Here is an 18,173-nt window from a genome sequence, read left to right on the forward strand (position 1 = left end):
TTTCCTTTACAGGTGGCTTTACATTGAGTGACAAGCCAAATGGTTTCCTGTAAGCCAAGAAACCATTTACAACGCTGGGTGGTAACCACATAACCAAATCATACGTGCTCCCTACGTGTCAACAAGTGGGTTGGTGGAGGGTTGGTGCCCCTCCCTGTAAAACAACTAACTCAGTGTCAAATGGCCACCCTTTGCGGGATTGTGGTGTCTGGCAATAGATAGATAGATAGAAATATGTACCAGTATGTATCAGGTTTTAATATAAAAGCACTCATGTATCTCTGTACAACTAAACAAAGGAAATTGTAAACGCAAGTCAGTGTGAGTGTAAAGTACCATATTAGGTGAAATGCACAGTACTGTTGTCCTAAATCATCAATTTCCCTACCAACAAAGCTCCAGGCCCAGATGGAATTCTGCCAATTGTTTTGAAAAAGTGTTCCCCTGAACTTGCCTCTGTCCTAGCTAAATTATTCACACTATGCATATATACTTCTTTATTCCCAAATTCATGGAAAGAAGTCAATATCCACCCAGTTCCCAAGAAAGGAAGTTCGCCTGACCCCTCCAATTACAGACCAATAGCTGTCACATCTTCTCTTGGTAAGGTCTTTGAAACTTTAATTAATAAGCACATTGTTAAACATCTTGAATCCAACAACTTAATTAGTGAGAGACAATATGGTTTTCGCCACGAAAGATCCACCACTGACATACTCAATCTCTTAACTCATACCATCCATCAATCAATTGATCTTTTTGGTGAAACTCATGCAGTAGCTCTTGATATCTCTAAAGCTTTCAACAGAGTATGGCACCGTTCCCTGCTGTCCAAACTCCCTTGCTATGGACTAAGGTCTTTTGTTCCTTTGATATCTTCATATCTTAATGACAGGAAAATAAGAGTAAAAGTAGATGATGTATATTCCAATTTCCACTCAATTAACGCCAGCATGCCGCAGGGATCAGTTCTGGCGCCAACCCTATTTCTGGTTCATATTAATGATCTCTTATCTGTCACCCACAATCCCATTCACTCATAGGCAGATGACTCAACACTACATAGTTCATTCACACTCAGACATCCATTTACAAAGTCTAATATCTCTACCTCTCAACTCAGTACAGCCATCTCCATAAACCAAGATCTATCTACAATCAGTGAATGGGGACAAAACAATCCTGTCTCTTTTAATGCTAGTAAAACTAAATATATACAGTTTACTAATAGACAGATATTGCCAGATACATACATTACCTTCAGTGCTACTAATACAGTATTCCCATCTCCAAAAGTATTGAAATTCTTGGCATCTCACATAACAGTGCCCTCAGCTGGACCTCTCGTGTCAGATCACTTGCCAAAACCGACTCAAAGAAACTTGGATTATTGTACCGAGTCTGTAACTTCTTCGCTGATGAGCAGTTAGCTATAATTTATAAGAGTCATACCATGTTGGGTACACCGCTTCCCGTCCGATCAGCGAAGTTAAGCAACGTTGGGTCTGGTTAGTACTTGGATGGGTGACCGCCTGGGAACACCAGATGCTGTTGGCATTCCTACGTGTCAAGTGGGGTTGGTGGAGGATTAGTGCCCCTCCCTGTAAAAACAATTAACTCTAAGCCCTCGGCCACCCCGTCTGGGATACATGGCGTCTGGCAATGAATGAATGAATGAATGTGCGCTCTCAGCTTGAATATTGCTCACCCTTGTGGAATGGTTGTGGAGAGGTTGCATTAAGACAACTAGACAAAATTCAGAACAAAGCTGTTAGAATCATTAACAACCCTGCCATTACATATAAACTACCTCCCCTGCAAATAAGAAGGAATGTTGCCTCCCTTGCATTACTTTACAGATATTTTTTGGGCAAATGCTCAGACGAAGTTGCGTCCATGGTGCCACCTCTCCATGCCTTCCCTCGTGCTACACGGGCATCTGGTAGCGCTCATGACTGGAATGTCACCCAGCCATATTGCAAAACTTCTGCCTAACAGAATTCTTTCATTCCCCGAACTGCATCTCTCTGGATCTCGCTTCCCCAGAGTTGTTTCCCTCCAAAATTCAACCCACAACTGTTCAAGTCTAACTGTTACAGATATTTTATGAACAGAGGACACCAGTAATCTGGTGTATGGATTATTTTTTTTTTACTCATTTGTGTTTCCTTCCTCCGTCCTGTTATTTATTTAAAAAAAAAAAAAATGTAAAGACCATGACTCATATGCATGGTATGAAGTAAATTACATTACAACATTATCACCAATGCCACAACTTTCATACTCAATGTTATTTTGTCTTATCAATGATATTAACCATCCTTGCTAATATCACCATCATTTAGAGTAGTTAAATAACAGAAAAAATATAAATACAATAGAATCCCTTGAACTTGGACCCCGTATAACTCAGAAAAAAAAAAAAAAAAAAATCTGCTGTGGCCCATTACAGTTAACTTAAAACTGGTGGTTAGGATTTACTGCTCATATTTAATACCACTGAGGAGTGAGTGAACAGTGTCTGAGCTAAGTAGCCTACCCTTGGGACTCTATACACTTGATGGAATAATGAAGGAATGTATGACAGAAGTTACAAGATTTTTTCTGTACCCTCTTTAACTGTCTTTTCATACATCAGTGACTTTCTGCAATAATGATGATGACGATATATTAACCTGGAACGTACTATGATCCTCTGTAACAAATGACAGGTTATACATGTATATATTGTAAAGTGTGTGTGTGTGTGTGTGTGTGTGTGTGTGTGTGTGTGTGTGTGTGTGTGTGTGTGTGTGTGTGTGTGTGTGTGTATTTGGGAGGGAGCACTGGACATAGTTTGGTCAAAGGTCAGGGTTCTGTATCACTATTGCCCTTGTGCCCCTACTGTTTCACAATTAAAGTCAAATATGCATAGATACCGTCTGCTAGGAGTGGTACTGCGAGAGTGGGTGTGGGAGCGAGTTGATGAGCGACGCCGGCGCCTTCTGGACTTCTTGTGCCGACGATGACGACTCCTTGAACTTGTACTACTGCTGCTCCTAGATCTTAAAAATTAAAACAGATAAGAAAAAGTGCTGACACTGTATTACTCTACATGGATAAATCCAGAAGCAAGTATATATATCAAAGACAAAACAAAAATGAAAGGCATATATAATACCTGCACCACCAGAAACTAACAATAGGAATTCATTCATTGCCTCAGTCCAGTACTGTAGCTTTCTCAATGTCCAAACATTTACCATACAATTCACTCAACCTCTTGTAACATTATACTGTAATTCCTTCAAGACCCAGATGCCCTAGTCCTGGACACCCCAAGTACCAGACATTTTGGGCTCAGGTCCTTGGACAAAAAAAAAAAATAATAAAATAAAAAAACCTATATGTGTTCATCACTACTTTAAATTTGCTGCGCAGTGATGAGCAGCTGTGTTTTGGTGTGCAGTAGAGCACCCCTGCATCCTCCCCTCCCCAGTTCCTGCCTAACTATCGTTGTCACTGCATGCTCGTCACCATGGCTGCACCACGTGCTCGTTTTTATGAATGAACAGTGATAAACTGCAATACAGTCATCCCTCCACTATCCGACGTAATAGAGCCAAAAGCATGTCCGGAAAATGGTCCTGTCCGGATAGTGGGCACCAGCCTCCTGGACTTGTACTTATGGGCCCTAACTCAGAAAAACACCTATACAACTCCCTCTGGACATGCATAGCACCTATTTAAGATCCAAATCACACCAATAAGGGATATAAAAGACTGAAATAAATGTAAAAGAACCATAAAATGAGGTTTTTCAGGTAGGTTTATACAATATTAAACATTCTGGGTACTTACAAGCCCCTGGCTCCTGGACTGGTAGTTATGGACCCTAACCTAGCCTAACTCAGAAAAACACCTCCCTACTGCACATGCATAGCACCTAAGACACTACATATTCACACCAATAAGGGACATAAAAGAGTGAAATGAGGTGTTTGAGGTAAGTATAGTATGGAAAATATAGTACAGTACAGTATGAAACATTCTGCCTACTTACAGCAAGTCCATGGCCATCTCGATGAATAACCGCCTCCTCTCAGACTCTGACAGTAAGAAGGATTTCCTGAAGCACTTGCAGTACACTGTTCATGACGCCTTGCACTTAACTTAGTCATTCGCACTCAGAAGTCCATTCTCTACACACTGCGCACTCTTGTCCTACTTATGCTGCATTGTAACTTAATAAGTGTTGCACTCTGCACTTTAAGTCTTTCCACTCATAAAACCAATTTCAAAACAAATCACAAGTTTATTTACGTTAAATTTAGTCTAAAAATTTTGTCTTTTCACTCAAATTTCTAATTTCTTTACAATACTGTATGCACTGTTTTTCTTTCACTGCGCAACACTATATTCCCGTGTGGTCTAGTGGAGAAGTTCTTGCCGTTTAACCCCTACACCGCGGGCATGTTTACCGATGTTTTGCGTGTGCCACAGGGTTATTCGGGCTCCGACAGACTCTCAAAAAATATTTGCCAAAAATCAGTTATTAGTCCTAGAATATTGAAATTACATATGCTTATGGCACATACCTTCAGCTTTCTCCTGGAATGTTTGTTGAGCCTTCGTCAGTTACCGTAGGACTTGTGGAGACCTCTGAAGTTGGGTAACGAAGTCTCCACTTTACACTTCCCGACAACCCGTAATATGATTACCACAGCCAGATATTAACACTATAAACACTACTCTATGATTTTCAAGTAGTTTGGGATCCATACTCCAAAAAAAAAAACACTGTGAAAGCAATGGAAATTATGAGCGCGTCTGACCGTCGCACTTGCGCTAGTTCGCTCTTGGTACTCTGTCATTTATTATTCATAAAACCCCTCACACTTTATATTTCTATTACTATATAACACTTATATATATCTACAGTCTTTATCCATAAGTTTCCTTCAGTAGTATTAGTTTATTGTCACTGTAGGGATTCAATTTCTTTCAGTAAAATACGTAGCATTCACTTTCTCGTCCTGTATACTAGCATTGAGAGTGAATGTCACTTTCATCTTCACTCTCATAACTCATAGTATTCAGACAAGCTAGAGTGAAACTTTCACTTTCATTACTCCTAGGGTATATACTCGTATTCTTATAATACTACTCATTTACATTTCTGTTTACGTTCTCTATTTTCTTTACGTTATTTACATTTCTATTTTATTTACACTGTGTTATGCACTGTCACTTGAAGTAACTTATAAAACTATTTTCCATTGTTCACGTATATTTACATTCATTACTTTCACTTGCTGTTTACACATTATTTACACATTATTTACAATTCCACTTGCACTGTTTTACTCAATAGAAAGATCGTAGTCACTCTTTTATCAATTGTCAGCCCTTTACCTCTTTCCACACGAGGTTTAGTAGGGGGTAAAGGTCACAGGGCCCTTTCCATGGGGGTGAAAAAGTCCCTGAAGTCAGCAAGAGGAAACAGACGTACCTCCACTTCGGAAGATGAGAGTAAACTGATAAGGGAGGGCCGGGTGGAGGCCTACTTAGGGGATATTCAGTACTACCAATGTTAGCTCTTGAAACAGCTATGTATAGCATTGAAATGATTGGCAGGAAATCTAGACAATACATTATAAATTAGGTAGTTCCAGGTGAATGTAAATATCACTTAGGCTTCTCCCTTCCCTCCTTATATGTTTATTTATTACGAAAATAGATTATACGGCATATTTCAAGGGGAAAAAACAGCGAAAATTAGCAAACGAGTGCACGTGAGGTGTTGTCAGGTGATAATTAGCCAATTCCAGGTGTATGGCACTCTCACTTACCTTATTTCTTTCTTGTATATATTATTTGGTGTAAGAATAGGGCATAGGGCTTATTTCAATGGATGAAATCAGTCAAAAAATTCCAGGGAAGATTTACTTAGCGTAGCACGGCCGGGCAGGCGAGAGGATAGGGTAATGGAGGGGGGGGTAGGGAAGGGAGTCAAGAACGGGGAGAAATGGCTAAATTGTCAACAATGGATGGGAGTACAGATGAGATTAGGAGTGCTGACTAGTGTTGGACATTGGCAGTACTGATAGATGATACAAGCCCCCACTTGGAAGCCCGGGTGAATTCAAAATAACACAGAATCACAAAAGCGACACCCCGCGGTATGATCCCTTGCTCCCAAGCGTCACGAAAGTGACGCCCCGCGGTTAAGGGGTTAATCACTGTCAGAGTCTGAGAGTATCGCTGGCAGGTGACCTAGGGGTGCGTCGCTGGGTCGTGGTGATGGAGTACCCACTGCAGATGACTCGGAAAATAGACAAACTCACGTCGAGCGGTGACTCCACCGTGGCTGATGTGCTGGGCTGTGGCTCAGAGCATGAGGGCCTGTCTTGGGGAGGCAACGGAGTGGAGCCAGGGCTAGGCACAGCAGGGGTCACGGGCCTGAAAAAGCTGCCAATCGTTGATTGACGCAAGGAACGACGATTCTGATGATTTATGATTTGCTGCCTGAAAGCACGCACTTCCTCCACAAGTCCCAAGGGCCCCATCTCCCTGTCGCAGTCCAAGTGTTCCAGGTAGTCTAGAACGAACTCTAGGTGTTCCCGGAGTGTGCTCAGCTAGGGGATGGCTGGAGTTGTGTCATGCTGAGAGGAGTCTGCATCATCGTTGCCATCCTCGTCAGAATCTTCAAGCTGGGTACTGACACCTGCAACTGAAGATGCGATTTCGATATCAGACAGGGTCTGATACCCAGGATCGCCCTCGTCGTCATCCAAGCACTCACGCACTTCATCCACATCAACATCTTCGCCGTGCGCACGTAGACGTACATGGAAGTCATCCACGTCGAAACCTAGGAAATCGTGCTCCACATCCATTCCGAGAAGCAGACGAGACCAACCATTTCCTAGAGTCTTGACGGGGATTTCCTTCCATGCACTGGCCGAGTTGTAAATGGCAGACTTGATGTTGTAGCGGCGAAGGTTTTCCAAAGTCCGCTGGCTTCGCATGTCCCGTCCCTCCCTGCGCTCGTCCTCATCCTCAAGAACAACCATCACCTCATCCAGGAACTTCCGTCGGTATAGCCGCTTCGTTGCAACGATCACTCCTTGGTCCATTGGTTGGATGAGAGCAGTAGTATTAGGTGGAAGAAACATGCACCTAATGCGGCCATTCTCAGCCACCAAGTCCTTGTCGCACGGGTGGGCAGGTGCATTGTCGAGGAGAAGGAGGGCCTTTACCTGGTCGTGTGGGATTCCCAGTTTCTCCGTCTGGTAATGTATGACCTCCTTGATGATATGGCGGTGGAACCAGTCTTTCAAGATGTGGGCTGTGAACCATGCCTTCAAGGAATGGTACCAGACGACAGGAAGGACATCCATCACCCCACGAAGACACCGAGGCTGCTTTGCACGGCCAACAATAACGGCCTTAAGCCGGTGCATGCCGTTGGCATTGGCACAACACAAAGCAGATAACCGTTGCTTGGAGAGCTTGCGGCCATGTACACGCTTCTCCGTCTCCTCGGCTAGGGTGTTCGTAGGCAAAGAGCGATAGAATAAACCAGTTTCGTCACCGTTGTAGACTTGACCGAGAGTGAGGCCCTCCCTGTCGATCAAGCCCTTCACCTTGTACCGAAACTCCTCTATTCCATCCTCGTTAGCGTCCAAAGATTCGCCATGAGACTTACGGTTGGTAAGGCCATGTCGTAACTTAAACGTGAAGAGCCAACCCTCGGGTGCCTTGAAGTCTAGGGCGTCGTGAAGCCCGAACTTCTCAGCAGCAGCCTTCAGCTCCGTACCATGTACCATCACACTAGCAGCACATTGCTGTCGATGCCAAATCAACATGGAGAGGTCGACTTCAGCAAACTTGGGAGTAAACATCATCTTCCTCTCCAAGTTGCGTTTGCTTTTCGACGAGAAGTCAGCCGTGTACTGCATGAGTTTGTCTTGGGATCTCTTAATATCAAACAAAGTAGATCGGGCCAGGTTTAACTCACGGAGGATGCGTGAAAAGACCATCCTGCATCTACTTTCTCCAATATCTCCCGCTTCTTCTCCAGAGTCAATACCACTCTCTTCCTCTTCTCAGGCGGTGGGGCCATCATCACACACACGAAGGAGAGGCACGAGAGAAGCAGGAGTGCCTGCTGCAGGTAAGGCACCACCATAAAAGCGAGCACGTGGGCAGCCGTGACGATGAGCGTTCACTCACAACGAGAGACAGGTGGAAAATGGGGAGGATGCAGGGGCGCTCTAGCGGACGTCGGAGGAATGACGCACCACAACAAAGATGTCCCGCACTGCGCGCACCAAGTTCAAATTACGGGCGGGAAAAAATCTTTTTTTTTTTTTTCAAATTTTTTGTGGTTTTCGGACCATTTTGGGAATATTGGATCCCGGGACGATTATGTCCGGTAAGTGGGGATGTCCGGAAAGTGTGCGTCCGGAAAGTAGAAGGATTATTGTACCTCGCCACTAGACCACATGAGAATTTACAGTGTTAAGAAATTAGAATTCAGAGTGCAAAGAATTAAGTGCAGAGTTCAACACTGGCAAGCTGCATCTAGCATGGCTTAACTCGCGCCGTCCCGGCGACGTGAATTAACGCGGCAACATTGCAAGGTCCCTAATTCGCACAATTTTCAATTTTCGCGAGTGATTTCGCGAGTGATTTTGGCACGTATACACGGGACACCTTCCTCTATTCCTCTACAAGGTGCCAAGCAGGAACAATGCCTTACACCGCATAACCTCTCCCCCCCCCCTCCACGCCACTGTCTCGCCAATTCACCTGTTACCAGTGACCTGGCCAATAAAGACATTCAGGGCCAGAGTGATTCTCCAATCGATGACAATGTGGAGGACAAAGTTTACATAGCATTAGAGGAAGAAACAGTCAGAAATGATGATCAGGTAATGTGGGGAAAAAAAGGTCATGAATGGTGATGAGTTAGTGAGTGAAACAATGCTTATAATGCCTATATTACTGTTTGAAAACCAATATACTCTTGTACTACATATAAATTCGTACCAAGTAAATAAATAAATACTGTTTATGAGTGAATAAAATAGTTACCCTCCCATAGAACTCATTTTCTTTGGTGCCAGCCTGTTAGAAAACCCAGTCAGGTAAGGAAGAACTCGTACCTAAATCCGGTATTTTAAACCTCAGGTGAGCAATTTTTCTAAGAATTTTCGATGTTTCTCGCCAAAAGCGGATGTTTCAGCCAAAAAAAAAAGGTCCAAAAACGTCGGGATGGGGTGGGTTAAGTAAGAACAGAATGTGCAGTGTTAAACAATTATAATTCACAGTTCAAAAGATTAAGTGCAGCACAACAATGGATTACTGTACATGCTTCAAATGCACCTTCACCACTGTCAGAGCCTTAAAGGAGGCAGGTTAATCTTTGTGACAGCCACGAACTTGTCGTAAGTACCCTATACACTGCTAAATATTTTCCATATTCACTTCTAATTCCTCATTCTCTGGTTCCTTTTTTTTTATTTCATAGTTTCTGTCCCTTATTTATCTATGTGAATAAGGTCTTAAACAGGTGCTGTGCGGGTCCGGTAGTAAGTTATTTAGGTGGTTTTCAAAGTTAGGTTGGGTTGGGGTCCATAAGTACCTGTCCAGGGGCATTTTCCCAAGCCCAGGACAAACCCAAGACCCGGACATGCCTTTGGCTTTATTACGTCGGATCTTGGGAGGGATTACTGTACCGTGTAAATAATTTTTTACCAACATGGCTACTGCAGGTGTCACGTTCTCACTTATCACAAGTGGGCTGTAGCCGCTGTACTGTACTCTCAACCCCTTCTGCCGAAAGATGTCTTCTGTATATTATTTTTTATATCTCAAAACAATTTTACGAGAGACTATGCATGGTAATATGATTAGTCTCCATGAACCCCTTAGCAACCTAATATTGCTCCCTAACTGTATCATCTCAAGATATAAGACCAGAAAAATATCCAACCAGTTTTGCCACAACTAGATGACTCTCCCATACAGATATCTGACCAACATTAAATTTCACCAGCAAATAAAGAAAACAAAGATGGAGGGATTACTCATAACCTTCTAAAGAGTAATGTCAACTGCTCCCCTCAATTCATGTTACCACTCCTGACCTGTGACATGAGATCCATCTTCAACTTTGCATCTCCTCTCTGCAACCAAGACTATGTTTGGTAATTGACCATAGACTAACAGTTAGTATAGAGATGGACTATGTAAATATCACTTCAGTAGTGTTCCCTACCATGAATGTCTCCAAAAACTAAGCCTACATTCAGTCAAGGGTCACCTCGTCACGTACAACGTAAATCTACTGTTACAAAATATCCCATGGTCTATCACCTACCTCCCCAACTGACCTGTTCACTATGGCTCCTAACACTGGTACCAAAGGCCACAGTTACAAAATTCATGTCCAATACAGCAACAGAGAAATAAGAAAGAGGTTCTTTTTCCACCAAGCAGTGGAAACGAGGAGCTCCCTTTCAGAACACACAGTTACTACTCATAACCTTAAGCTATGCAAACAGAGAACCCATGGTGAATATCGAAAGACATTCTAAGAATCTGGCCGATAAACTGATACACAGTTAAAACAACTATAGCACAGTCTCCTAAACTGTGGTCTTGAGACTGGGCACACACTACGATTTGAGAATTCCAAGATTTCGAAATAACCAATCTAATGGGGTAAAATTACTTATGGGTCTGTCCTCTAAGAAAAATTGCCCCCCTTATCCCCAAACCTACATCAAACTGGTCACCAGTGAACACTAAAAACTTCATGCTTGGCATGGAAAGGAAGTGCTGTGATTGGCTTATAGTAAGTGCTATGCTAAATCACAGTTGTATGAGACTGGACACATGCAAATACCGCGATTAGAAATACAGCCAATCCTCGTAAATCGCGGCAATTTGGGTCTGGACCACTGCCGTGATTTATGAATTCCATGATTTATGAATAATAACTCTTATGTGAAAAATTAATTTGGGTCTGGACTTTGGCGAACTCGCCACCACAGCACCCTACTTACACCTATCTAGGCACCATCAAACACAATCATACAAATTTTGGAATATTCAGTGCATGTATTAAGGGATCTCACCTTAATCCTATGACGAAATTGCTTAAGTGAATGGAGTGGGGTGGTGTTGGAAAAAACTTAGAACCTCTCAGCACTTGTTCTTCCCAAACTCTTTCACCAGCTTTGAAAATTTCTCTCCCCTCTCAACACGACAAATGAGCTCCAAACGTTGATTGTACGACAACTGCGGCAGCTTCTTGACGCCATACTGCTTAGAGCGCTTCATTGTGGGGTCGGGAGGGGCCATGGCAGGTAGGAGGCAGGAGGAAGTTGCACAAAAAAGGCAGGTAACTCTCGTACTCCATGGCGACGGTTTGTACTGTGCGGACTGGCGGGACAAGAACAACAACAACATGATGGCATTAGTATGCACATATGCCACCAGGGACGCGCGGTGATTGGTTGTTGGGTCGCGATTTTCAGTTTGAATGCCGCGGTTTATGGTTCTCCTCGGAAAAGGCCCACTTGGGTGCCTAGATCCGTGATTTTCGTGACTTAACAGTGATTTAAGGTTGCCTGCAGTCTGACGGCCACCTAGCCGTGATTTACGAATCCGTGATTTATGAACACGCGATTTACGAGGGTTGAGTGTAACTAATCTTACGTACAAAAGTACTTACGGGTCCATCATCTCGGAAAAGCTGCCCCCCTCATCTCCAAATCTACATCAAACTGGTCACCAGTGAAGACCAAAAACCTTCATGCTTGGCATGGGAGGGAAGCACTATGACTGGCTCATAGTACCAGTAAGTGCTATGCTTGCATATGATTGGTATAGCAACTGTCATGCTTGACTAAGATTGGTTTATGCCCAGCTAGATGCATGGACTTGAGGTAATGGTGGTGCATTTTACACAAGGCATTGGAAAAGTATCCCTTTTGATGGTTGCATTCACAAATTTTGTGTAATTTCCGCGATTTACTGATACTGCAAACTTGCATGATGTTGCTGCGTATTATGAATCTACTATTTAGAATCACGCGCTCTAGGAGATTCCACTGTACTGAGACACCAATGAAAGTGTACATAAAACAAATTGCAGTGATCCCTTGGTTATCATGCACTTGGTTATGAAGGTTTTTGTTGATGAAAAACATTGTTCTTAACATTATTGTTTTTTTTTAAACTAAAAAACATTGTTACCATACATTTATGGGCTAAAAAAAACATTGTTATTATGCTCCAGGTGAGTTAACCTGAGCTAGTTTCTGCTGACAATGATATAGCAGTATCTTTGGTTTCTCATGGTTCTCAGGGATTCAAAGATGAGACCCTACTCAAGACCATTAACTCTCCACCCTCTAGCCTCAGAACCCCATATATCAAGTGCATCTCAGGTCTCCCTGTGGTTTGTATTTCTTCCTTATTGTGGCCTTTCATTACTTTCTATTACCCTAACCATGCCTCTGTGTGTGTTTCTGATACTTGCCATAACTGTATGTATGTAATGAGTGGGTATAAGCTGTAGTAAATGAAAAAATTTGGGTTTATGAGTGGGGTGCCTAGAATCAATTAGGATAAATCCCATAGGTTCTGTGCTTTTGTTATAGCACAATTTTGTTATCATGCACTAGGCTCGGTGCCAATTACTGTATGTGTGATAACCAAGGGATCACTGTACCTGTGTCCAAAAAAATTAGCAACAGAACATCTGGTTAAGAGATCTTGTATTTATGACTTGGGCCCCTACCACCACAGCCAATACCACAGTGTGAAAAGTGGGTCTACCTGGTATGCAACCATCAGTAACACCAAAATCATGCAAATGATAGTGAAACTGCAAGAGGGTTCCCGTGCACAGGCTTTACCATTCTATTTTTTCTCAGTAAACTATGCTATTGCATAATGATCATGGTGACAGATTTAAATGGTTGTGGAAATGCATAATTTTGAAGGTATGAACTTACAACCTCATCAGTTTTACATGCAAACCATGGCAAGTGGCCACCCATCATGAGGGGATTTCAGGTTAGTTCGTCAATAACTGTTTGTCCCTACCTATCACTAAAGAGCAGTAAGGTGCCACATGAAAGGAAGTTTGCAAATGTAACCCCCAATATTAAAAAGGGTAACAGAGCACAACCAGTAAACTACCACCCAATCAGTTTAACATCAGTGGTTTGCAAATTGCTTGAAACTATTATTAGAGACAAGTTTGTGACACACCTAGAAACAAACAGTCTCATCAAAGATTCACAACATGGTTTTCAGAATACAGTAATTGCTCTAGCATCAAGAATCTGTTGGACTTTTTAAACAACATACTGAACATGTACGATGAGACTAAATCTACCTTGATTTTCAAAAGGCTTTTGACAGTGTTCCTCACAAAAGATTCCTTCAGAAGCTAAAGGCACGTGGTTTCAGTGGTAGTGTGCTCGGGTGGCTCAAAGACTGGCTCACTGGACAAAAGCAGAGTTGTAATAAATGGAAAAAGAGTCAGACTAGTTAAATATTGCAAGTGGAGTGCCACAGGGTTCAGTGTTAGGTCCTATTCTTTATTTAATATACATAAATGATACTGATGAAGGATTATGCTGTGAGGTTTCAAAATTTCCCGATGATACTAAAATAAGTAACAGAGCAGATACAGCACTGCAAAGGCGGGCACTTGAAAGAGATCTTGATCAACTGTTTAACTGGGCTCGAACAAGGCAAATGGATTTCAATATCAATAATGTAAAGTGCTGAACATTAGCAGTAAAAATGTAACAGCAAGTTATAACATGAATAATGTTCAACTTGACCGGATAAACCATGAAAAAGACTTAGGAGTCGTAATAACAAGTCATCTGAAACCAAGAAAAGAATGTACAAAAGCTTTAAAGAAAGTCAATAACTTGAATGGATTCATAGGTAGAGCATTTGAATATACTGTATATCCAATATCATCCTCATTTTGCATAATTCCTTAGTAAGCCCACACTAGGAGTACTGCATTCAATTTTGGTCACCATATTTTAAAAAGGATATGGAGAAACTTGAGAATGTACAGTGAAGAGTGACAAACATGATACCTAGACTGAGAAATAAACCACATGAGAAACACTGAGAAGCCCTGAATCTCTTTACCCTAACCAAATGCAGGTTACAATGAAATTTAACTCAAGTATTCAAAATATTCAAAGGACACGACAATATGGCCATCGATATATATTTCACAGTTGGTCGCTTAAACTACACTAAAGGTAATGGTCATAAAATTATTGTTAATGATTTCAGTCACATAAAACTAAGCATTTTTTCTTTAACAGAGTTGTAGACAAATGGAACAAATTGTCCACAAATGTAGTAAACTGTGATACGGTACTAACCTTCAATAATCACTTGGATAAGTATGTTATCTGACCCCCAGCTAAGTATGTTCACTCCTGAATAGCACATTTCTATGGAGTAATGGCTACAAAATTATGAGAAAGTGTTTTCAATCCCATGAACCAAAACACCTACTCTTCAACAGTCATAAATATCTGGAACAGACTTACTTTCACCAGCTACGAGAAAGTTCATTCCCCTTCTGTCTACAAGACATCCTGTAAACTTATCATACACGTACACAGCATCGCATCACGTCATAATACATTTATCAATTTGTTAAATGCAAATAAAGAAGTATAAGCACAGACTAGGATCTGCACAATTAGCCCTGAGTTAATGGTCACTACTCTTACTTTCGACCTGTGATGGACTGTGAATCACTGAGGATCCCTGTTAGCTAAGTGACCACCATCGGAATTTTTTTAACATACCAGGGTTCATTACTTCAGGAGGTAATTTGTGTGCTTGTCCCACCTGGGAAAGTTCCCTGTCACAGTGGAGTGAACAGAGCTGAGGCCTAACTGACTGCGCCTACCTTAAATGCACCAGGCAGGGCTGTTGCACCACCCCTGAACAACCACTCCATGCAATTTCCACAGTGTGTCTACAGATGCCCCTTTAATCCCTAACCTCCGGCTGACGTGTACAGTCATCATGATTTTGGGTGCGGAGCAACACCTGTTGACATGTATAGCCACAAGTGTCTTCCCGCCACCCTTTGAAATTTACCTTACCCTTACTCATCGATGGGACCACCTGGAGATGTGGGGATACTTTCATTTGAAAGAAGAGGAGTTGATGAGTCTTATGTATCTTTAATTTTTTCTCTAGCTGTTATAGTTTGGCAAATATTAGGGTTTGAAGTAAGGGTATTTTTCCTTTACGGATATCCCCTGTAGGAAGGAGCGTGCAATATTGCAAAACCCCCGGCGTGTAGAGGTTAACTCAATGTACCCATACATAATGTCATCTATGTAATGCCAGATGCCTCAATCCTGTAAGAGGTGGCCACAAACAAATCGCCTCCATGTTGTCCTGTCCAATGCCATTTCTCTGCCCTGCTCCCAGCTTACACCCCCCTCGCTCATATACCTCCCCACTCCATCCTGCCATCTCATCCTTGGCCTATAATGTCATGCCTTAGTTATTTATTAATTTGAATACTCATTTTATAATGAATGGATGAGACATTGGAGAGTGGAAGACAGCAATGGAAATGAGTTATTTGAGAGGAGCATGTGGAGTCACATGAAGAGACAGACTGACAAATGAGGATGTGAGGGAGCATTGTGGTGTGGATGTGGATGTGATAGGAAGCATTAGGAGAAACACACTGAGGTGGTTTGGCCATGTGGAGAAGATGGAGAGTGAGAGACTGACAAGGAGTGTATGTGAATGAGGTGGAGGGGGAGAGAGGGAGGGGAAGGCCAAGGATGAAATGGAGGGATGGAGTGGAGAGGTACCGGTATATAAGAGAGGGGGGTGTGAATTGGGAGCAGGACAGTGAAATGGTGGGGGAAAGGGTGACGTGGAGGCAATTTGTTTGTGGCTACCCCATATGGGACTAAGGCGTCTGGCAATAGATAGATACATTGATGGGTATGTATGAACCTGTATGGTAATAAAAACCATAATATTTTCCTGTCGAAAATGCAGATTCAGTAAATGACAGACGATTCGGTATTTCATCACGCAGCAATAATGGAACCTTCCAAATGCCCACTATATACACTAATTTACAAAAAACAACAAAGGATCCTGTCAACACCTCATGCCAAGAGGGTGTCAAAATGCCGTCACTGTCTTATCACCTAACAGGCGAGCAACATTATGTAATGTCCACGCATGAGGAAGCGGGTGTCGTTACATAACGTCTGGCCATTTTCGGTCCTAATTTATTGGTGAAATTGGGTGATAAGGCATCCTTGTCACCTACTGTCCTCCCCTCAACCCACCCGAGCCTTGAAACAAGTAAAATAGAATATGCATAAGTTGTAGTGTTATAACTGTTCGAGATAAAACAAAATATGCATACATAACAGCTATTGTTATAAGTGTTGAAGTAAAACAGAAGATACATACATAAGATTTTGAAGACACTGAACAGTGTAAAGAATGCATAAATGATATATTTAATGTTCAGTGGTAAAGAATAAGAATATGAGTGAAGAGTTGGTATTATTTTACAAGTAGACATTAAGCAGTTTAGGAATTTTAGCACCATCAATGTATAGTATAGTCCCTAAGGATCATAATGAACCCCCATTCGGAAACTGATATTTTCAGAGATAATGAATTTAATTCAAAATTCAAAAAAAAAAAACTACCTTGGATCTTCACTCCGCCACTCCCGGTAAAAAATACATGCGTTCGTACGTGTGTTTGTCTTCCCTTTGACTGCGCATGTGCCTTGTACGTCTGTATCACCCACTCATAGGCCTACTTTAGGTCACATGATGCTATTCTACCAAAGAATGTAAACGTTGGTCTTTGATCCCTTGTGGAGGGAAAAATTGAAATCCTTCTCGGTATGGCCTCTGAAGAAGAAAGACGTGCTGTGTGTCCCTGGTGTGATATTGATTATTTACGAGTGATTAAGCCTTTTAGTGGTAGGTGGTGGCGACCATCATCCACTCACTTGATGTAGTGCTGCCTACTTCTTCCTCAGCCTTTATCATTCTTTTTCTGTGCCTGCCCTCCTCTCTTCCTGTTTCTCCCATCTTTCCTGTCACTTCTTATTGCTTTTCTTTCCTTTACAGGTGGCTTTACACTGAGTGACAAGCCTAATGGTTTCCTGTAAGCCAAGAAACCATTTACAACGCTGGGTGGTAACCATATAACCAAACAATTACGTGCTCCCTACGTGTCATCAAGTGGGTTGGTGGAGGGTTAGTGCCCCTTCCTGTAAAACAAATAACTCAGAGTCAAATGGCCACCCCTAACGGGATTATGGCGTCTGGCAATAGATAGATAGATAGATTAAGCCTTTTCACTCGGAACCTGAGGAGGCTATTGAGTTTCTTAAAGGACACGGTGTATTACCTTCGGAAGTTTATTGCCTAGACCGTCAGGAACGTGTAAATTTAGAAAAGACAGACATCAGTGGTACTGTGGTCGGTACAAAAAGTACGCAAAAACCAAGAAACGGGTACAGTGTAGTTTTTGTGTTTCTGACTACAAAGGAACTTTTCTGGACAACACACACCTTCTGGCCTGGCAAATTATATTGTTCATAAACCACTGGATTCAAAGGTTCTGGAACCAGTATTGCCAGACGACCCGCGTCCTGGACAATCGTATCTCTAGGGTAAGCATTCCCCTAGGATAGGTTAGATATATTGGGGTAGGTTTGGTTAGGTTTGGTGAGGTTACGTTATGCATTTCCCTAGGATAGGTTAGGTATGTTGGAGTAGATATGGTTAGGTTTAGTGTGTTTGGTGAGGTTACGTACTGTATTCCCCTAGGATAGGTTAGATATGTTGGGGTAGGTTTGGTTAGGTTTTGTGTGTTTGGTGAGGTTACGTTACGTATTCCCCTAGGATTGGTTAGGTATGTTGGGTTACATTTGGTTAGGTTTAGTGAGGTTATGTTATGTCTGTTTGGTTAGGTTTCGTATGTTTCGTTGTTACCCGGTGGTGCAGTATATTTTTCTGGTGGTTTTTTATGCGATTTGAGTTGCTTTTTACCTAATCAATTTAGGAAAATGCTTGATTTCGCCTACTTATCCAAAGTTCATGATTGGAAAA

General features: G+C 42.1%; 1 protein-coding gene and 1 non-coding gene across 2 annotated transcripts in view; one reads left to right on the forward strand and one right to left on the reverse strand.

The window, feature by feature from the left end:
- Positions 1–11,739, reverse strand: part of LOC145415680 (uncharacterized) — an 80,106-nt gene extending 68,367 nt beyond the window's left edge. Inside the window, exons 1-2 of the mRNA XM_080284895.1 lie at positions 11,729–11,739; positions 2,919–3,044 (exon numbers count right to left, since the gene is read on the reverse strand). Of these exons, the coding sequence (XP_080141021.1) occupies positions 2,919–3,044; positions 11,729–11,739 (137 nt within the window). The remainder of the gene's footprint in view (positions 1–2,918; positions 3,045–11,728) is intronic.
- On the forward strand, positions 1,439–1,557 carry LOC145415860 (5S ribosomal RNA). Its single transcript, XR_013900164.1, has one exon. It is a non-coding gene; the product is annotated as a 5S ribosomal RNA (ribosomal RNA).
- Positions 11,740–18,173: the final 6,434 nt, after the last annotated feature.

The sequence above is a fragment of the Coenobita brevimanus genome, chromosome 103 (genome assembly GCF_032717465.1).
Source record: "Coenobita brevimanus isolate Jiangsu-jjx chromosome 103, ASM3271746v2, whole genome shotgun sequence".
Classification (NCBI taxonomy): domain Eukaryota; kingdom Metazoa; phylum Arthropoda; class Malacostraca; order Decapoda; family Coenobitidae; genus Coenobita; species Coenobita brevimanus.